Source organism: Eufriesea mexicana, unplaced genomic scaffold (assembly GCF_001483705.2).
Source record: "Eufriesea mexicana isolate 0111107269 unplaced genomic scaffold, ASM148370v2 scaffold18034, whole genome shotgun sequence".
NCBI lineage: Eukaryota > Metazoa > Arthropoda > Insecta > Hymenoptera > Apidae > Eufriesea > Eufriesea mexicana.
In genome coordinates, this window is record NW_016925401.1 from 134,451 (window position 1) to 155,918 (window position 21,468).

Consider the following 21,468-nt stretch of genomic DNA (forward strand, 5'->3'; position numbering starts at 1 on the left):
TTAGTACGCGTGTGACAAAGTGTATACTATATATGATGTTGAACTATGCTATATTTTTGTGAATTAATTTCGAGAAATATCTCGTTACAGATATAAATATATATGCGACAAGATTGCAATTTGTTCTACTGGAATAATAGTATATTTCACCTATCGTCGTTGAATCATGTTGGTCGACTTATTATCTAAATATTTTTACTATCTTTCTTATCTTTCACGTGTTTAAAATATTCATTTTTTACACGCATTTATTAATACTTAACTTAATCTCTCTCTTTTTAGAAACATTCAGCGATTTTTGCAATTAACAATTAGATTCGTAAGAAAGATAACATACATGTTTTGCCCTTAAAATGAGAACAAAAAATAGATCATATCGTATGTTAATAAATATCATATTCATGTTTCTTATCCATGTGTTTGTATGTACGACAACGACTGAAAGATAAGTCGATTTAATTCAAGATTTCATGAATCTTCTGTTTTTTAAGTTTCATAGGTTGTAAATAGAAACGGAGTTTGATACTCTGTAGTGATTTATTTATTACGTAATATCTTAATTATTAACTATACCATATATGTAATAAAACAATTAAAAAGACAATACAGATAAGATGCGTAGATCTTCATTTACATCATAATAAAGAGGTTTGCATTTACGTTTGTCTCAAAACTTGTTGCATTATTATACAAATTAAAAATCGTTGCACCGGATGTGTATGCAAGATTACTATAAATCTTTTAAAGTCACACGATTACTTTTTATTTCGTCCTTTTTTTTTTAAAAGAAAAGGTGTCATGCAATGTATACCAGTTTTATACAAAAATTAACGTAAGAATTAGGATAAAAGAGAACTTTATTAATGTTTTGAGACTTTAAACCTCTGCATTCAGATTAACCCTATCCAATTCAATATCGTCAGCACTCATACAATTCACCATCTCTTCTGCTCTGTACATTGATTCATATTTCATATGTATACTGTATTCAAGCTTCCTGAATTTTTTGCATTTTCTTTTACAAGTTTAATACACATAATGCAGTGTGGTTGATTTAGAAAATTGTTGTTACACAGTTTAGAAAAATTATAAAAATTCAACCTTATCGTCGGTTATTAATATTACATTTCATTTCCTTTTTTTTCTTTTTTGTTTCATAATGTGTGAATTGGCTACGACCCATAGATCTTTGTGCTTTTTTCTTGTTACCGTTATATATATGTTCGGAGAGAAATGAAGCGGTGCACAAAACAGTAGAGTTGGGCACGCCAATAGTTTCAGGCAAAAGACTAATTGCATGTTATGCACTGTTTTTGAGGAATAATAAACACTGCTTCTATAGGTTATTGCCGGTCCTATGCTAACGGCGGTTCACGTGCAACCATCCGTCATCTTCTGGTGGTCGTCTTCTCTCATCATGTTTTGGTGGAAGTCTATCATTTTTAGAGTCATCTCGCCTATTAATTGAAATATATTTTCATAAACTTTATTATCTAAATATTGATACCAGTGTTGCTAAGACTAATTTTTTAATTCGTACAAATATATTTACTTTTCATCGCGTCTCGGGAGGTCTCGAGGTGAATTTTGTATCGCATCGCCCTTTTCACGCCAATTACGCATTCCCTCTTCTCGACGATAACCACCGCCACCACCACCACCACCGCCGCCACTACCGCTAGCAGCGTGTTTCTTCGCGACGAGAGGACGGAACGGGAGCGCGAACGGAAAGCGACAGGTGCGAGAACTCGAGAGGACGGGCTACTACTCGACGGATGACGGCGAAATTCTGCTACGATTACGGGGCCCATCCGAAATTTGATCACGCATCTGTAAAATTAAATGTTTCAAAATATATTTTGTTAATAATTCCATAAAAACTTTAGTACAGTTATTTTATATTTACCGATCGCCCATCCATTCCACGGTCTTTATCTATTCGATCTCTGTTGTCTCTTGTGTCATCTTTATCATATTCATCTTTTCTCCATCTTTCGATCGTATCTTTTTTCGGTTTATCGTCATCCTTTCGCCACTTATCTGCATCTCTCGCTTCCCATCTTTTCCAACGAGCAGGATCTTCTTTAATACCATCATCTTTCTGGTCAACAGTACGACGCCAAGACATTTCGACTATAAGCAAATAAAAAACATAAAAAATCACATAATACTAGAAAAGTATTTAACAAAAAAGTTAAAAAATTAACATTAAGCACCTGTTTTTTCTTGTGTACGATAACGTTGTTCACGTCTCCATGTATCGGTCATTTCTTTAGTTCTTTGTCTCTCCTCTTCTAATTTCCGTTCTACCTCAGCTTCTCTAGCCCTAGTAATTTCGGCTTGCTTTTCAATTTTAGCCAAACGTTCAGCTTCTCTTGCCTCTTCTTCTGCACGTCTTGTTCTCTCTTCTTCCTCCCTCTTAGCCTTTTCTTCTTCCAAACGTCGTTTCTCTTCCTCTTGTTTGATACGTAATTCCTCTAGACGTCTTCTTTCAACAGCTTCAGATCGTTCCTTCTCCCATTTGGCTTTACGTTCAGCTTTACGCTCCATCTTGCGTTTCAACAATCTGCTAACTCGCTCTTCATTCAACACCTTCTCGAATTCTTTCAATTTCTCTAAATAAATACTCTTACGCTCGGCCAAAAGTTTTGCCAAGAAAATATCATGATCTTCCTTCATTTTCGCCATTCGTTCTCGAGTTGCGACAGCCTGCTGTCTCTCCTCGATAGCTGCAGCGATTCGTTCAGCTTCCTGTTGCTCCCAACGTTGCTTTGCTAATTCCATCTTTTCTTCCACTGCTTTTTCTAACAATGGTATTTCTTCTAAACGTTTGGCACGTTCTAGATAATCAATTTTTTTCTCCTGAGATTTTAACTTTTGCTGCATCTCTCTGCGTTCTTTCTGCAATTCTTCGGCTTCTCGAGCTGCGATTTCTTCTGCATCTAACTTCTTAATTTCATTTTCAACCAATTTCTTTAGTACCTTCTGACCGTGACTAGTTTGAGATATTTGTTGCATCTTCTCCTTCAAATGGCGATCTTTAATTTGTTGAATCTCACTCTGTTGTCGTTTCCTCTCGCGCTCTTCTCTCTCTTGTTCGAGTCTCTTCTGTTCAGCTAACATTTGCTGTCTTTGCAGTTCTTCCTGCCTTCTCATCTCTTCTTCCTCGCGAACCGTATTTATGTGTTCAATGTACTCTTTTCTTTCCTCTATAATCTTGTGCCTTCCCAAGATTCTCTGATGTTCTTTCATCTTGGTTTCATGATAATGGTTTACCATGGCAGCACGTAATTTCTCCCGCTCCATCTTCTTCTTATTAGGATTAATAATATTGATAGCACGATGTAATACAGTGGCCATATTTACAAGTTGACAACGAATCTGTTCAGAAGGCATTGCTTGTAACACAGGACCATCGGGATGATCTTCCCTCTGTGCTTCCGATAAATCGACACCGAAATGCACACATTTTTTCCCGTGACTAATTCTTATTTGCATATCGTTGTATCTTACACAATCCACTAACAGACGTTCCAAGTGGAAATCTGTTGTGAATTTGGCGAGTTCCAATAGTCTATCAAATTGTATAGTTTGATAAACTTGTGATATTTGATGAATCAGTCGTACCAGAGTTACATCCTGCAAGGCTGGAATATATTGAGTCAATGGACTATTTTCGTCTGCTTGTAACGTTTGAATAACAGAATCTACACGGGTACATAGCACTAGAGGGTGAAACTCAACTTCCAGCCATGAGTATAGTTCTTGTAACTGTGGTGATGCTAAATTGACAATATTTAAACGAACAATATCTTTTAATAGAGAAACTCTTGTTGGTGGATGAGAGAGTCCCAAAAGTGTTGCAAGTTTCTGGGCTTTCTCTAATGGACTCTTGTCTGTTTCGATAAATCGATCAAATTCAGGATGAGCTGATGGCAGTGGTATAGACAAAGTAGCCAATAAAACGCGATTTGCCATTCTCTGCTGTTCCTCCAAAGACATATTCTTTTTCATTTCACGAGACAGCTGCAGTAATTTAAACAATGCTGCAGCATGAAAAAGGTAATTTCCTGCTTTCCAAAAAACCATGGCCAATTTCTGGTAATAGTTGGCCATCGTTTTTGGTACTGGAAGCTTCTTAGATAAATTCATCATACCATGTACATCCTCAGAGGACTTAAATGCTTCCTGCCATAGCTCCATTTGTATAGCAGAATCAAGCTGATTAAGTCGCGTTTCCAGATTCAGCTGTTGTGTCTCAGCTCTGTTCATGGAAACATTAGAGACCAGTGCTGGTAATTTACAAATTTCCTCTAAATGTTTCCGCAGTTTTTCACATAGTTTACGAAATTCAGTCTTACGATTATATTCAAGACAAAATTGGAAGGCCATACGTGCAATATCATGATACAGTGTTTCAACATGAGCATTAGTTCTTAATAATTCTAAGCACTGGCAATAAGATTCCCATAGAAATTTTACCCATGGTGTTAAGATAGTGCGGTCACTTCGATCTTGTGCATCTTCACCACTAACTGCTGACAATAGAATACTTTCAGGAGTAGCTAAATTATCAAGATCATCTATATCTATAACAGCCTGTTGACTTTGTTTTCGAGCTTGATTCGTTTTTTCCTCTGCCATGCGTAGATATCCACGTATGACATTTTCTAAACTTCCAACATTTACGGATTGAAACATATTCCGATACTGAAATAGGCCTTCCTTTGCTATATGTGACTTTTTTAGTTCTACACAAAGGTCTAGGTATTTGAACATTATAGGTTCTAATACCGACTCTGACCAACTGTACGTCCATTTTTTATTGCGGAAGACTTCTTGCAAGGTATCTAATGCTCGAGCTTGTTTTCCTACTTCGATGAATTCTGTTAAGAAAACAAACAGATGTTATAAAATTTCTCAAAAAATATAAAACTAATCATTTTAATCTACAATAGTCCACTATGATATTTTTACTAATTGCATTATGAAATATAACTGAAGTTTATATAACAGAATAAATAAATAGATACTGTACTGTCAAAGTCAGATCAATGTTAGTAACATGAAAAAATTAAAAAAAAAAGGAGTGTAAATAATGTTTCAATGAAAGAATAATAAGTTTTCGCTTATTCTTATGAAAAACACGTACTATAGGATTTTATTTAGCATAAACTATTATCTTTTCCATTCACACAATATTATACGCGAAAAAAGCAAATGCTGTATTTTAATTGCACCGGATAATTGCAGTACATTCTTTTTTCAAAGCACTGATCGTATACAATCATTCTATTCTAAGTACATATGGTTGATCAAATTTAATATTTAAAAAAAAATTGAATAGACGTGACTATAAGCAACTTAAATGTTATACAACAAGTAGAAAATATTGTTTAAAACGATGAACTAAGATTACAAAAATGTGTGGTTAAGCTAAATAATATGGATTGCGAAATGTTTGAGTAGAGGACAAAAGAACTTTTAAGATCAAAATTAAATAGGTATCGGCCATGTCATATCTTGTTACGGAATAGAGTACATACCGTTTGCTCTTTTTAGAGCATTTTCAGGTCTTTGTCCATATCGCGCCATTTTGTCACACGAATATAGTCGAGTTCACACCATACACGCTATCGTAGAATCCACTAAATTTGTGTGAAAAATTTAGGATTTATCCCTTTTTACTATACGACGTTTGTCACAGCGGACTACAACCGCGTGTACCGGATGAAAGGCGGCCACTATGGAAAAATGGCTTCCCGTAATATGTAAGTCAAATCAGTCAACCTCAGTTTCGAACATTTTAAAAACAATTTATATGGATGGTAAAAATGTTGCAAAAAATGTAGTTCAGTTTATTGGTTTTATTAGATTAATGATAAATATTTATTGTGACTATTTTCTTGATGTCGTTTATGTGTGAATGAAAATAACAAGTGGAGTTGGCACTAGACGTTGTAAAGGTCTATTTTCAATGTTACTGTCCCTGAACTGCATAACCAGTGATTTCGAATTTGAATTTTTTAGTTTCTAGTTAAGATTATACTTGAGATATTCTTTCTAAATGAAATAATTTATTTAGTTGTACTACAGTTAAAGAATATATTTACAAAAATATATAAAATTATAATAAAAACAAATTTTCTGCTATAGCTAAGTTGATTAAAAAATTTTCTACTGCTGGCGGTAAATTTTTTTCTTTCAGCGTTTGTGCGGACACCATTTTTCTTCCGTCGGGTCCTTGAACTATAGCTAGAGATTTCAATTGATTTAGTAGATCTTGAGTTTTATCATTTATTTCAGATATTATTTGAGTTTCTACATAGGATTGATTTTCACTTAACTGAATCATAAATAGAGCTATTTCTTTATGTGTCTTTGTCATTGTTAGACTTTCTAAAAAAAGTAATTGTATTTACATAATTTGTTTATTCATTAAACAATGTTTTTTAATTATATTTTTTTACCTTTTGCATGCGATGCAACTGTAATTTCTCTGGCTGGAATATTTACAAGTAAATCAAACAAATCAGTCCTTGATGAAATAGAACTATTTCTACAGCCTGCAATATAATGTGAATGTACCTACAAAAAATTTAATTAGTTGAAATTTCCAGTAATTTTAAATAATAAAATATAGGTTAGTCAATGTACTTTTAGTTCTGCTAATTCATCATCAATCAAATCAACCCAAGGGAATAAATTGTCAGTGACTTTACGATGTTTCATTAATGCAGGAAATATTCCAATCCACTTCAAAAGTTGTTCCAAACTGTGGTGGTAGACAATTATTCTTTTTTTTAGTAGAAGTGCTGTATATATTAAGATTGTTTCTAATTCAAATGTTTTGATCATTTCTCTGACATTTGTATTTATTGTGAAACAATGGTTGTTAAAATCATCAGAGACAAATGTTCCATTTTCTTGAGTAGAACATGACCCTTTTGTAAATACAGATAAATACAATTGTAATATTTCTGTTGGAATGCCAGTTTTGCAATACATTTTACTAAGAACTCTTGAAAGTACTTCATATTTTCTTGGATTAAAATCTTTGGCAAATAAAACCAATGCAAATTGTTTTACCTGTTTTAAAGATAATTTTAATAGTTTAATAATATATTTTTATTGTACCTGAATACATGTAACTTACTTTTGGTAATTTGTCTGAATCAAATACTTCACTACAATGTATGTAGAACCAATCATACTGATGCCTTGAAAATACAAATACCTGTGAAGAATTGTGTTCTAGTTCTAAATTACATTTCCTTGCAACAACTGCTTTTTGCGAGTCTGAAACTATTGGATAGGACCATGTCCATAGTATATCACCGTTAGAATCTTTTTCGATTATGCTACATGACAGCAAATCTGTGAGTGGAGCCATTTCGAAACTTTTACTGACAGATAAATCCGTCAATGTGTGTTAAAATGTACAAATACCATATTAACAATCTGTTTTTATTAGAAAATTAAAATAATATACTATCATTACGTTATAATGTAAATACTCATACTATGTACATATATATGTATATACATATATATATGTATATATGTATACGTATATTTATATTAAAATTAATTTTATCAAATTTGACATTTCTCTCGACGTTTTAAAGGTTATGATTCTCTCAAGGGGCGTGTTGGTGGGATTGTCGTGTGGTGCCCTCTGTAGCAAAATGCGAAATTATATTTCTCGATATCTAAAGACAAACAAATTATTTTAGTTCGAATTTATTGAACGATGTACAATAAATATTCGAGAATTATTTTACTATTACTTGCATGGTTAAATTGACTTTACTCAAAAATAGTCATCAAAAGATATACGAACTTCTTTTATTAAATTATTTAACAATACATATACTAAGTATTTAATACTAATAACTACTAAGTATTTAAATTCGTATCATATTAAGATTTTTATATAGAATATTTTATGAGCGATCGAAAAATATGTTATCTATTATATATATTATTCTATGTACAAAGATATTTACAATTTTTCACAAATAATGCGAAGATATATATACTCTTTACATATCAATATTATAATTATATTATTATAATTTATATAAAAACTAATAGTAATAGTGATTATATTACGTACGAAACAATCACAGAATGATTACTTCAAACGAAATACGAAATATGGAGTATTTCTTATAGTTGGAATAAATTAATACTTAAAGTATATGATAAAAATATGATATCCGATATATATCGATATACATGTTCATTAATTTCATTGCTCTAAGTAAGAGGGGCACTTGTATAGCATGAATCAGTAATTTCCGGTTTATTTTCAGAGGATATTAAGTGATCATTTTTAACGCGCAAATAGCCAGTTGACTGTCCGGTGCTTTTCCAAAGGGCTTTGTACCATCTGGGGCATTGTACCTGTTTACTTGGTAAGTCAACATCGTTTCGTATCCAAACACATCTATTCCAAGTTGCTAGGACATAAACAAAATGATAATAAATTTAACTGTTCTTTTATTATTTAATAAGAAATTAAGAAAGTCGAATAGAAAAAAAAGTAACATATTTACAAAGTTAATGGAAAAGATGCCATAGAGAATGTGTGACTACTGACTTTTAGCGAAAACTTTTAAGTTAAATTAAATTAAATTTTTAGTTGGAATATTAAAAGGAATTTAAAAATTGGATTGTATTTTCAGACACAAACAATAACAAAGAAAATTGAGAGATTCGAAGATATCCGAAATGATATTAACAATAATCGAAGCAGTAGAAGTTGAGTATATTCTTCGGGTAATTTAATTTTTGTGCTTTACTTGCGTAGAAGATGTTAAATAAAAGTACATTTTTTTTGTTATAGCCTCATTAAAAATTTTAAACTAATTTTTAGATTAAAAATTTTAAATTATCTGTTGACATAGTTTTAATAGATTAGTTATATATTCAATTATTCATTATTTTACCTGTGTTAGTGGACTTGTATTCGTAGTAAATATTCCAGCGTATTCTTTCCTTTTAGCCATTCTTAAACAGTATTCTTCCATTTCTTTCATTAAAATCACATTTTCGGCGGAATTTCGATCACTGCTTGTCGTCATCATAAAATTGTGAATAATCTGGCCCTTTCCTTTCGGTAATCTCCGTTCCCTAATAGGCGCTTCCAGGAACTCCAGGAACTCAAAAACAATCATTAATTTGGAATCAAGGATTAATTCAGGTTCATCCCAGAGATCGAAATTTAATCCTACTCCAATTGTTTTGCCATCTTCTGATGATTTTATTACGAAACTTAAATTTTTCTCTATTAAAGGTTTCCAAAGTATCTCCATCATTATGTGGTAGTGTTCTTTTGTTATGTCTGGCATTAACCATTGCTCTAAATCTGCTTTGCTGTAGAAACTTTCTGTAATAATCCTGTAGAAACAAATTTTTATTTAAATAATAATACTATTTCATTGTTATAAATGAGTAAATGAGAAAGCTATTCAATTCCAAATTCTACTTCAAAAAATGTTAAGTGTAAATTTAATGATTTCTACGTACTCTATCACATCTTCTTTGTGAGAATCGTTCAACATCTCAAAAATGTGCTTCTCCTCATTAAGATCGGTTTCGGGAGGAATATCGACGTCAGTGCTAATCTTCATTCGATCTAACACCTCGGCTAAACTCTTCGCGGTGATGAACTCCGTGATGCCTATCTCATAACCTTGATCTCGAAGTTTCGTTACCGTATATATCGAGTTCAAAGAATTTCCACCAAGATCATAAAAATTTGAATTAAGCTTAACGTTCGTTCGACTTCCTTCTCCGATCACGGTTGCTACCGTTGGAAACAGTACTTTCGCTTTTGCGAGGTCCTTTTCTGGTACATCAGTGTAATCGCATTTCATACACTGGTCGCTTTCTACACGTAAAAGTATTAAAATACAAAAATTTTAATCTTATGTGCCTTGAAGTTAAGATTTACTATTTGATAAATGTTTTAATATTTTTATTGCAAAATTAAATTGTTAGTAATGCAAAAGTTCTAAATTAATTATAATAAATTAGCAATTCTAAGATAGTATTGTTAATTATCATATGTATAGAGATATTATTCTTTTATTTCAATTGGAATTTGTATGAGATTAACAGTTAATGCAGTACCGTTATTAAGATTGGAAGACTCATAGTGTTTTAACAGCGCCTGACGATCAGTTTTCCCGTTTGTTAAAAGAGGTATGCTGTCTACGATGATGACTCGTGGTAACATGTATACAGGTATGTTAGCTTGCAGAAACGTTTCAATTTCTAGTGCGCAGGTAGACGAATTATTTGCAGTAGTTATGAAAGCAATTAGTTCCTGGAAATTCGAGATATAAAAATCTTTATAATCGATTCTTACAATTGTGATCATTAAATTTATAAAGTAATAAATATGAAAACAATTTAATTTACCTGAGATAATTCACCGGGTTTGTAACAAAGGACGACCACTTTGTCCACTCCAGGTGCCCTAGTTACTACTTTCTCCACTTCCGCGAGATCTACACGATGTCCTCTAACTTTAATCTGGGAATCTACGCGTCCTTCATATACAACTACTCCCTTTGATATTCTCGCATAGTCACCAGTGCAATAGATCCTTGAGTACTCTGATTGAACAAAAAAGAAATCACTGAGTAATATGTTAAAAAATAAGAAATGAGGTATGAATTGCTACATTGAAAAGTGGAACATTGGTTGGTTCGCAATCTATATATATGTAATGTGCCAAGATTAGAGTCAGTAAAATGTTCAAGAATGAAGATCCTGATGTTACATAATATCTCATAATTTTCTAAAAGAATTTTGCTTTATCAATGACGTATTCAGCCCTTTTTTCTCGTAGTTTTTCATTTTATTTCTATCTCACTTAACGGTAATGTATTCAATACAACTACTCACGGTTCTTGATCACGCGTTACATACAGCGAGATGTGTCGAGGATAAATAAATTTTCACAACGGATGCATACGTCTTTTTTATAAATTACAAATCTTTTAATATAATCATTAAAGACACCATTAAATGAAAAAAAATTATCCCGATTAAAATTAGAATTATTAAATATATACCGTTATAGGTTCAACGAAAGAATTCTTTTATTATTACTTTTTATGTCTATAAACAAACCAATCTCAATAAGTATGAGAATTTTTATTGACATCTTATCTTTTTACGACAAAATGACCAAAACGAATCGTAAAAGTTTTACCTAGATCGATTGCAAGAGGGTTGTCCTGAAACTTGCAACATTCGTTATCGCGAATGTAGCCTGTCGCAAGATTTCTTCCGGCAACTATCAGTTCCCCAACTTCCCCTTGTAATACCAGTCGCATTTCTTTATTCACAATGTAAATGATGCAATTGTCTAATGGCTTTCCTGAAATCCAAATATTGACAAATAATTCACAATATTTTTGATATAAATTTCGTTAGTATTAGATGTACATTAATAGTCATTATCACAGACATTTCTTTCTTCTTTAGTATTCTTAGTAACGATTAATTGCGGTATCATACTGAACGAGAAAAGTTCCAACTCTGGAGAAATAATATTTCATATGATAAATTTCTACATTTAATACCGTACATTACAGTAGCAAAATTGTTTTTGCAATATTGTCCTATCTCATCTGTATTTAAGCTTTTAAAAATTGCAATTTTCACTTACCAATTGGCACTTTCTCCAACAACTGTAGTTGATTTCGATTGTTCAGAAGATGATAGGTAACGTCACCCATGATTTCCGTGCTTCCATAAAAATTCGCTAAGGTTTTATTATCGTTCTCGAATGTGGCAAAGAACTGATCCGCCAATGAAACTGGCAACGTTTCCCCGGAGCATACCCAAAGTCTCAGTGAACGTAACATAGTATCCTTGTTCTGAAATGTGTTATATGATTGAGTCAGTTAAAGTGTGATTCGATCGATCAGCGTGTCGATCCAAGGATAATAGGTATAATTTAATAAACTTATATTAACTTATATCATTGATTTTAGATTTCAAATTCATTCTATATTTTTGCAATAAAGACGTAATAAAATTATTACATTTAATATAAATGTATGAAGGGTGAAATACTTGGATTTCAAGGTAACATGAGAGTAGAAGGTGTTTAAAAATAGCATATGCATGAAAATATGACTACCATGAACACGGAGAGAAGTGGATTAGAAAAGATAGATAAATTGAATAACGTTCTATGTTATTTACATGTCTAAATCGAAGCGTTTAAATGAAAAGGTATCTATAATTTACAATCCGGGTATGTGATTATAAAGGTGTTGCAATAATTACTACTCACCCGTAGACTCAAGTACATCAGTATGGAGTGTAACAAAGACGGGACCAACACCAATCGTTGAATCTGAAATTATTATGTTATACATAATGTAGTCGTTCCAATTTGCTATAGTTTTTCTTGTTGCTTTTCCGTTTATTCTTTTTCTCAAATAATATATCTCCAAGAATTCTACTTTAAGCATGATTTTTACCGTTATTTACAAGCCCTCACCTTGTACTTCTCTAATATCGTTACGAATCTTTCCGGATCTCTAGTAACATGTTTAGGAACGACTACTAAGGTACGTCCTTGCAACAAGGGTCCCCAAACTTCGGAGACACTGTCCACAAAAGTCAGAGACGTTTTGAACACGCAATGTTCCTCGTCCGTCGCATAAGGTATCTCTCGCCATTGCCATTGCAGCCGGTTCAGCCCACTCGCATGTGGTAGAAGTACTCCTATAACGAAGCAATGAAGATAGCAAAAGAATTAATAAAACACAAAGCAATGACTAGGGCATCGAACATGGAAGAAGAATAAACAATTTCGATATTTTTTATTAATATATATTATAATTTGCAAGGCATTATAAGTGTATTATATTATAATTATATTTATCATATTAAAGGATAATACCTTTAGGTGCACCTGTGCTACCAGATGTATACAAAACAATAGCAGTACGTTCAGGTTCCTCTTCGCTTTCCAAATCCTCTGTTTTTTCGGCTTCGGATCGTTCCAACAACTCTTCGTAAGTGATCGTACTTGTTCCCTCGTAGATTGATGGATCCGCTGGAAGATTTGAAAATAGAGCTCAAGAGGACAATCGCAACAATCGTTATCACTTCCTGATTCGCTTGGTTCCAATCAATCGTAAAATTTTGCTACGTCCCTTTACGAGACAGATAATATACGATAATATACGGAAAACTGAATGCCAACGAGCGTCAATGAAACTGGGGCTGTGTTAAAATTCCGTAAACTATGTTCGAAGAAAATCGAACATTTATAGAAACGGTTCGTCCAGTCGACCTTAAAATCCAGCGCAACTAAATCTGCATAAGTTACAAGGTCCTTCCGTTTATTGCTCGAAGGAAAAATCGTTTCAGACATTAACTCGCTCGAATAGACCTGGTTTGAACACTGTTTTACTCTCTTGTCTTGTCTTGTCTTTTCCTTTCCTTTTCCGCCTTCTTTTTTATTCGAATATTTTTATGATTACGTTTCACGGAACAGGATTTAACTAAAAAGGAAATGGATAATAACTTTTGTCCTTTTCTCGTTGCAGTACTGTCGTGAGCATTACATGGATTTTAACCTGAAAAATTTTACGGATTGAAAGCATTGATCGACACATTCGCTATAGATAGTTCAATGTAGATAGCAAGTCCTTTGCGCGACCGTATCATCGTGATATTAGATTTCTTATAGTACTTATTGATATATAGCTAAAAAGCTATACTTTTTATACTTGCTAAACTTTCATCTAAGAATTTTATTTTTGTCGAACTTTCTTTTTCTTAATGTTAAAGAGAAAGAATGGAAAAGGAGAAGAACAGACATAGAAATTAGGGATAGTTAAATACTGCTTAACCATCCGGTATCTAGATGATCTTTTGACTCTTTTGACTTAAATATGACTTCCATATTCTTCGATCCAGATGTATATAAATCTCTGAAGCAATCGAGTTAACCGGTTTAGGAGTTCAATTGTTAGTTAGAGAGAAAAAGAAACGGGACGAGATGTCGTGTTTACCTCCTTGCTCTATTATCACTGTGAAAGGTTTCGCTTCCTGCAGAACATGTTTCACCCTGGCCATTGGAAACTCCGCGTCCAAGGGTAGATATGCCATACCGGCCTTCAATATAGCGACCAATACGGTTGGTAGTCGATGCGAAGGTTTCATGCACACCGCCACGAAAGATTTCGATGAGTTTTCTGGTTTCTCGAGCTTTTGGAAAACTCTGGCCAATTTATTGGTTAGCTCGTTTAATTCTTTGTAGGATATCGTATACTCCTCTCCATTGTCATCTGTGTTAAATTCAAACGAATAAAGAAATTGATAAAAAAAAGAAAGATGTGTTACAATGCTTCATTTGCATATGTTTCGTATTATGTTTTCAGAATTTTTCCAATTGTTCAGTTGTTGTACTTTTTCTTTCCATATGTATATTAGCTCTCTAAGTGCCACGATGAATAGTAATATCGAATACAAAATATCGATTAGCTATATAACATATTTTCCTTTGGGATACGTTTTCAATTTTTAAATTTGTTATCATTTATTCTAGTAAAAAAAACCAATTCATAGGTAGATTTGTAGATAAGTGTAAAATAAAGAATAATGATCGATATTGATTGATTTTTTCGAACTTCACTCGCTTCTCTCTTCTGGAATTTTTTTTCTTATTTGTTATCTATCAAAATATTTAATAAAATATTTTTCTACTTTGTTAATAACATCAGTGATAACTACCTTCGTAGCGAATTGCTAGCTGACTGGAATAATTTGTCGCTGCCTGACTGAATAATGTATGAAGTAAATCCTTTTCCTTGCCAGTGTTGCTAATCTGCCGGCCTCTCAGTATTGATTGTTGTAGAATGGTACCCATCTGCAAGTAAAAATTCGAGATTTTATATTTATCTCTATACTTAAATAAACGAGTTTTGTTACTTATTCGAATCGAAGTTTATTCTTCTATATCAAATTTGTTGTAGCTGTTTACAAATTTCCACTGCGCGCACGTACTTGTCATATAAGGTAAATTTATAATAAATTTTTTAATAAACTGACTTTATTATTTTATTAATTAATTTTAATGAGCGATTTTAAATGGAAAATTATATTATTTTATCTCTTGACTATAAAATAAACGGGCATTGAATACACTTATATGCTACTTGAGATGCTATTTTTCACTATAACTTGTTTCCATCCGTCAAAGGCGTGTTAATGTACAAAACATTAATATATAATTCGATCGATAAAGATTTCATTCTTCGTTTCTATTAGAAATGTTAAGTATTTCCTAAGGATTATTTCCTTAGGTAATTTGAATTATTCAAACAACGTCCCTTGTCTTTTGAAATTGTTCGAATAATTATGAGACATGGTATATACGATGTTGTGGTGTGTGATGATTCTCAAATTCTGGGAAGGAACACATCTCGTAACAAATTTCCTGGTACTACTTGAATACCTAGCATTGACAACCACGATTCTAAATACAGTGCAGAGATACGAATCTTCTTATTCTTTGTTTATATAAAACGATAGTCGATTGTAAATATCGAAAGGCGGACATGCGAGATATTTTCTTCATAACTGCGAAAGGTTTAAATCGATTACATAGAAAAAATTTTTAAATAAACGTTTAGAAATATTCAAGTCTTATTATTATTGCAGCTTTCAAAGAAGGAAAAATTCTAAAAACTTTTGCTATTTCTCACGAGTCGAGATATCTTATCTCGTAGTATTGATCTTGTTCATAAATTGAAAATTAAAATGATTAAATTGGTTGCATAGAAAAAATTTTTTAATAAATTCTTAAATAATATCAGGTATATACTGCTATTGATATTTCCATAGAAATTGAAAAAATCGTAAAATCCTTTACTATTTACTATCGAGTCGAGAATCGATAGAGAATCGATGAAGAATCGATCTCGTGTATACATGCAGAGAGGTTAAAGTCACGTGATACGAAATGCGAAACAAAACACGATTCGCAAGCATTGACGATTCTCCGTGTGATATCATTGACTAATCTAAACTAAAAAAGATACGATGATCTGAATAAATTCTCGGACGTGTATTCATGATTCATTGATTGACACTTGGGAATTCTGAGTTGCGAATGACCAGTGCATCACGTTCGACTCGTATAACCGCAAACAACATTCAGGTGTATCCTGATTAGTTGTAGATAAATAGTAATACCCATGGGGAAGCTGGTCAAATGAAAAACAGGACGGATTTGATTTTTCTCGTTGATGGCACAAGGTATTAAAGTATAACTGGTTTATTTCGATTCTCTTTGTTCCTTCTTGCACTGTTTCTTTTACTTTATATTTATGTCTCGTGTAGCTAATCGACTAAATGTTTTCGTATTATTAGTAATGATTGTAGCGACTTGACAGGACAGCATTTACCTGTACTAATGAGGGACAATCTATCACGATTTTCTTCATTGTCAATGATTTTTTGAATAATGAGAAACAACGTTGTATAAAACGAATGGAAACAAAATGATTTTGAAAGGTAGGCGAATTATAAAATACAAATCAATTCTGTATGCATATAATGATGCTAATAAATGCTTTTACTAATATTAACGTAATTTCTAATGGATTTTTCAGTTTCATCCTATAGTGGGATTATTGTCCTTTCCAGCAAAAATAAATGGAACAATATCATTATCATTTATAATTTTGTCTTGAATGGCACAGTATTAATTCAACTAGAGTATTTCAAGCATGAATCAAAGTACAAACGTGGTTGCATAATATATGATTTACTATAGATACACGACTCATCCTATTTTCCACTGATTGATCTTTCGAATAATCGTTCTACTATATTCATTAATATTTCTTTCTTCTTCTCGTTAGCTGTTTCGTTAATTTTCAATTGTTCTTTGAAAACGAAAGAAAATAGAGAAAGCAAAACACAAATACCATTTCGTTATTTCAATAATAAAATTAAAAGTTTTGTCATGTTTTGAGAAGCGATGTTATCAGGTGTACAACGAGTTATTACTGTACAGGTGTATTGGTGAAAGCAAAGCAAACAGTGCCCGAATACCACTCACTGATTTCATCATGTCAGAACAAAGAAAATTAATAATAAGGCAGTCGTATTCGGTAGCTAGCGACTATAGATATTGCAGCCTTCGGTATAATGAGAGATAAAGTTCCTTGAGATAATCGGGTTTTACACGCGAAAGTCGATCGGCCTTCGGTCGATCAATTTGATGGGTTACAGCCTCGCGTCTTTATCGACTGGAGCTGAGTGAGAAAAATGATATTGCTTGACGATTTAACGTTCTAACAATGAGGAGGGTATTCTTGATACGTTTCAAGTATAAGTGAGCTGTAGATGATTTAATATCTTGAATTTACTTTTTGGCTAACTTCCTCTTTACTTTTGTTAACGATTTTGATGCTGTTAATCAGTATTGTGCCATCGCTTTTCACAAACAATTTCCAGTATTCTAATTTCATCGTTTTATCTTTCACATTATTATTTTCTAACAATTTCAAACTTCGTTGTTCCTTTTTTTATTCTTATGTTTCTATTGTAATCGATTGTTAGATTTCGTATTGAGAACTAGAAAAAGTTTTGAAATCGAGACTATTGTGATTGATTTTCAATATTATTTTCGAAGATGCGGCAAAGCAACGCATAGAATCTTTACATAAGTATCACTTGTAATTGTTAGAAAGAAATGAAATATTTGCATGCCAGCAACTGAAAGTGCTTACTGATTTGAGAGACTTTAATCAATTTAACCAGAAAATTTAACCAGTTGACCTTTTGTGGAAAATTGTTGACATATGATCAACAGTCTACGTAAGCTCACATAAAATGAATATTAAAAATATTGACATTTATTTGACTTTAAGTAAATAATAATCATGCGTGGTAACGTTAATTAAGTGGTACTTGTTTATTTTAAGCAACTTCTAATCAAATGATAAATAAAAATTGAGAGAGAGAGAGAGAGAGGGGAGAAGAGAAGAGAAGAGATTTATATAGGTATCCTATAGCCCCGTCTTTTTAATACGCTTTCTGCTGGATCAACGTCTGATAACTTTCCATTCACATCCTATGAACGCTTACTAAATTAACAAAACTAATAATTTTCCTTCTTATACATATCTTATCTCATTCCTAACACTCATTAGAGCCCATTAAATTGTAATTAATGAAAAGAATGTGCTATGTAGAAAATTGATATAAAACAAAAATTATTGCCAATGAAGTACTGATAAATTGGTCTTACGAAATATTTTACATAGCGAATAATGAAGTAAAATAATGAAGTAATGAAGTACATTCATCTTAAACGGCAAGTTTAGCGTAAAGCGTATGCGAAGCAAGTGACAGGGAAAGTATTAAATATTCGTACAACATTCTTGGTATCTATAGATACATTGAGAGAATACGTCAAAGAAAATATCTTTCACAATTATTTTAGTTTCTATGTTACTTTTCGCTATATCCCGCTGGAATTTAATTTCCATCGATAGAAAGTCAGTATAAGAAAGTCAGTATAATCAAGTTTTGAAACCAACATTTCCCATTTGACAGAAATACACTTTTCCATTATTTCTTCACGTTCTGAATTCTAAATTACGTTAAAATGAGAATGAACGATAAAAAATAAATAAATGCTAGGAGTTCTCGAAAGTTTTTGGTTGTACGACTCTTTAATCATTTCTTGGCAAATTGCCAACTTTCACCAACACTTTTTGTCAGACGATTAAAGTCGAACGGAACGTCCCTCCAGCTGTAACTTTCATACGAATCATTTATTACTATGTTTCTCAACACAGGTGGATGATCGTTTTGCCTTTTTGTTCGCTCACCTTAGAAGTAGTGTCTCACGAGTCTTGACTTCTTTTGTTTACGTCTTGCCTTCGATTTCGTTTCCTTACTTCAGCAGGTATCCAAGGAAGAATTCCCAAATAAGTGAGCGGTATTGTTAAACAACGTCTAGCACACTCGAAACTCGATTGAATTTAGGAGGCAGCTGACTTTCACTCTACCGCTCGATTTCTCAGCGAGAGTACACGTCACGGGCATATACCACTGGATTGTCGAAACCGTTGCCCTCGGCTTTTCCTTTTCTTTGTCCACGTCTTCCTCTTATTCACACTTTCTGTCAATCTAATCGCGAAACACTAGGTTCTTATCTTCCCTGTTTACTTGTTCCGCTTTCCTTTTCCTCTCACAGAATCTTTCCTTTCGTTTCTTCGTCACGTTTCTTCGATTTGTTCTTCTACGTTTATCTTTAATCACGATTTTTCTTTCTTGTCTTCTGTGCACGACACTTACTGTCTTTTACGATTATTTCAACATCTTCTCTTGATTTTATATGTTTTTGTGTATTCTGTATCTTCTGAGGTTAGTTGTTCGTGTCAATAGAGACGATTGACAATGGATACACTAGGTAGTTGTGCCGAAAATTTGTAACAGTCCACAGCGTAGTTGTTCAGGTTGCAACTCGATGACCTTACGACTCGGTCATCACTGGCTCGATTACTCCAGTGAGAATGTCTCCTCCCGTTGACGTAGCATGTGCTTTTATATAGAACCGGTTATGAGGACCCTGAATTGTTCGTTGTCCCCCATTCTGCCACCACCTCTCTGCATCTTTTGTGTTGCTGTGTTTCACCGCTATCGCTGTCTGGCCTCTTCGACGCTGTCTATCGATGTCGACGAATATCGTAACTTCCTCGACGATACCTCGTTGTTGACGAACTGTTTTGTCTCAAAAATACACGAATTTGTCGTTTTCTGTATTTTCTAGCAAATTTATTGTGATAAAGTTAGTGCACGTGTCCGTGTAAAACTAATAGTAAGTGTAACAAATATAATTATTAATACATACTTGAAATTGTGTATATTTTGCTTTTATCATTATATGTATATATTTCCATTTTTTTTTTACTTTTTTCTATGATGAAGTATAATTGACAATCAGGACATGGTAGGACATTCCAGATACTGTCAATAACAAAGCTAAAACAAAATATCAGAATGAGTTAAAGTAAAATTAATTATTGTAATTGTTTAATCAGTGGTTCTCAATAGGGTTTCCTGTTTCTGGAAAAAAGTCTTCATCGATAGTGAACATTCTGTTTGCTATTCGCAATGATGTGATCTCGAGTAGTTGTGATAAAGAATTAGTTCTAAGTTTGCTCAGAATTATTAATAAATTCGCTCAAAGTATTTTTAGAATTATTATAAATGCACACAAACTTTGTTTGGAATAACTTGAAATCTTCTCAATGTTTTCTCGTTATTACTTAAAATTGACTCAGAACTTACACAAAATTATTCGAATTTATTTAAAGTTTGCTTAGAATCATACATTTATTCGTAATTTATATAGAATTATTTGGAATTCTCAAAATTGAAATGAAAATTATTTAAAATTGACTTGAAATATAGAATGTACTCAATTGATTCTGCGAACCATGTTCAAAAAACCAACTGTCATGTAAAATTCTACGTTCAATGTTATTATCTTAGTCACTTGCCTTTGCGATTTTTTTCCAATATACGTATAATCGATTTTTCATTGTCCTCTGTTATTCCATTTTTTCAAAATTCTATTGCTTTTTCATTCACTGGTCATTTGACCGTGGAAGGTTTAGTATTAATTACATGTTTCTATGTATCGTGAACAATTGCGTGGACAAACACGTTTGTCTCGGTGACCTCAGGAAAACCAGTGAATCGTAAAATTATTTCACTTTATCGTCCTATTAAATCTCCATTGGTTGTTCAGTAGGCTACTAGTATTATTCTAGACAAGATGATCGTTCAGCAACATATATATGGTTATGTTACGGTAAATCGTATTTTCGCCGGATCCAAAGGCGAAAGGAGATGATTATTTTTTAAATATTACTTGTTGTGTAACTTCAAGGAGAGGCAACAACGACGTACAATATTGTTAATGTCCTTTTAACCATTATCGGTGATTCATTCTTTCATTATTCAAGACTAGTTACTTTTCAATATAAAATTAATGCAATTTATTTTCTTATGCTTTCAATAGATTCTTTGCTTGGTGATTTATACGATAGATCTGGAACTTTATTATAAATATTTCCTTATCTTGGAATAAAATCTGATCAGAATGCTTTATCGCATAATGTTACAATTTCTAGATAACGATCTGATTAACAAAAGAACATTATATAAATTAAATATAATGCAAACCTAAAATATAATGTTATTAAATATGGTCGCTTAATGGGGGTGAAAAATTGTATTAAGTTATTTAGGTTTGCTGTTTTATCGCGCATAAATCATTGATTGATCATTTAATATCACCTGTGACGCATAGTTACGTATAACACGAAAGCCTCTGTCGAAGTTCGCCTAATTAGAATCGCATGCGCTAGTTCAGTTGGAAGTTCCAGATTACAT

At 32.6% G+C, this 21,468-nt stretch overlaps 3 protein-coding genes across 3 annotated transcripts; all 3 read right to left on the reverse strand.

The window, feature by feature from the left end:
• Positions 1-714: 714 nt before the first annotated feature.
• eIF3a (eukaryotic translation initiation factor 3 subunit A) lies at positions 715-5,731 on the reverse strand. The gene is made up of 6 exons (XM_017909439.1): positions 5,547-5,731; positions 2,217-4,886; positions 1,907-2,133; positions 1,769-1,830; positions 1,553-1,678; positions 715-1,457 (listed from the first exon to the last, which is right to left on the reverse strand). The coding sequence occupies exons 1-6, from the start codon at positions 5,593-5,595 to the stop codon at positions 1,361-1,363; spliced, it is 3,231 nt and encodes a 1,076-aa protein (XP_017764928.1). The 5' UTR covers positions 5,596-5,731; the 3' UTR covers positions 715-1,360.
• A 396-nt stretch (positions 5,732-6,127) lies between these two features.
• Positions 6,128-7,494, reverse strand: LOC108554217 (protein FAM45A). Its single transcript, XM_017909422.1, has 4 exons — positions 7,157-7,494; positions 6,658-7,089; positions 6,471-6,588; positions 6,128-6,399 (listed from the first exon to the last, which is right to left on the reverse strand). Exons 1-4 carry the CDS (start codon positions 7,391-7,393, stop codon positions 6,128-6,130), a joined length of 1,059 nt encoding a protein of 352 aa, XP_017764911.1. The 5' UTR covers positions 7,394-7,494.
• A 767-nt stretch (positions 7,495-8,261) lies between these two features.
• On the reverse strand, positions 8,262-19,574 carry e (nonribosomal peptide synthetase ebony). The gene is made up of 13 exons (XM_017909391.1): positions 18,894-19,574; positions 14,779-14,914; positions 14,058-14,333; positions 12,938-13,093; positions 12,533-12,759; positions 12,323-12,385; positions 11,690-11,900; positions 11,231-11,398; positions 10,432-10,628; positions 10,141-10,336; positions 9,535-9,898; positions 8,955-9,405; positions 8,262-8,465 (listed from the first exon to the last, which is right to left on the reverse strand). The coding sequence occupies exons 2-13, from the start codon at positions 14,912-14,914 to the stop codon at positions 8,325-8,327; spliced, it is 2,586 nt and encodes an 861-aa protein (XP_017764880.1). The 5' UTR covers positions 18,894-19,574; the 3' UTR covers positions 8,262-8,324.
• Positions 19,575-21,468: the final 1,894 nt, after the last annotated feature.

Bases quoted from the DNA above. Each gene is read 5' to 3' on its own strand.
- eIF3a (XM_017909439.1), bottom strand. From the start codon at position 5,595: ATGGCGCGATATGGACAAAGACCTGAAAATGCTCTAAAAAGAGCAAAC. The intron at 2,134-2,216 runs GTGCTTAATGTT...ATTTGCTTATAG, and splicing joins TCGTACACAAGAAAAAACAG to TCGAAATGTCTTGGCGTCGT. The intron at 1,458-1,552 runs GTAAATATATTT...TTCAATTAATAG, and splicing joins CTCCCGAGACGCGATGAAAA to GCGAGATGACTCTAAAAATG.
- LOC108554217 (XM_017909422.1), bottom strand. From the start codon at position 7,393: ATGGCTCCACTCACAGATTTGCTGTCATGTAGCATAATCGAAAAAGAT. The intron at 7,090-7,156 runs GTAAGTTACATG...TCTTTAAAACAG, and splicing joins ATTCAGACAAATTACCAAAA to GTAAAACAATTTGCATTGGT. The intron at 6,400-6,470 runs GTAAAAAAATAT...TACTTTTTTTAG, and splicing joins AGTTGCATCGCATGCAAAAG to AAAGTCTAACAATGACAAAG.
- e (XM_017909391.1), bottom strand. From the start codon at position 14,914: ATGGGTACCATTCTACAACAATCAATACTGAGAGGCCGGCAGATTAGC. The intron at 13,094-14,057 runs GTAAACACGACA...CAAATCTTCCAG, and splicing joins AGTGATAATAGAGCAAGGAG to CGGATCCATCAATCTACGAG. The intron at 12,386-12,532 runs GTGAGGGCTTGT...TAATAATTTCAG, and splicing joins CGATATTAGAGAAGTACAAG to ATTCAACGATTGGTGTTGGT.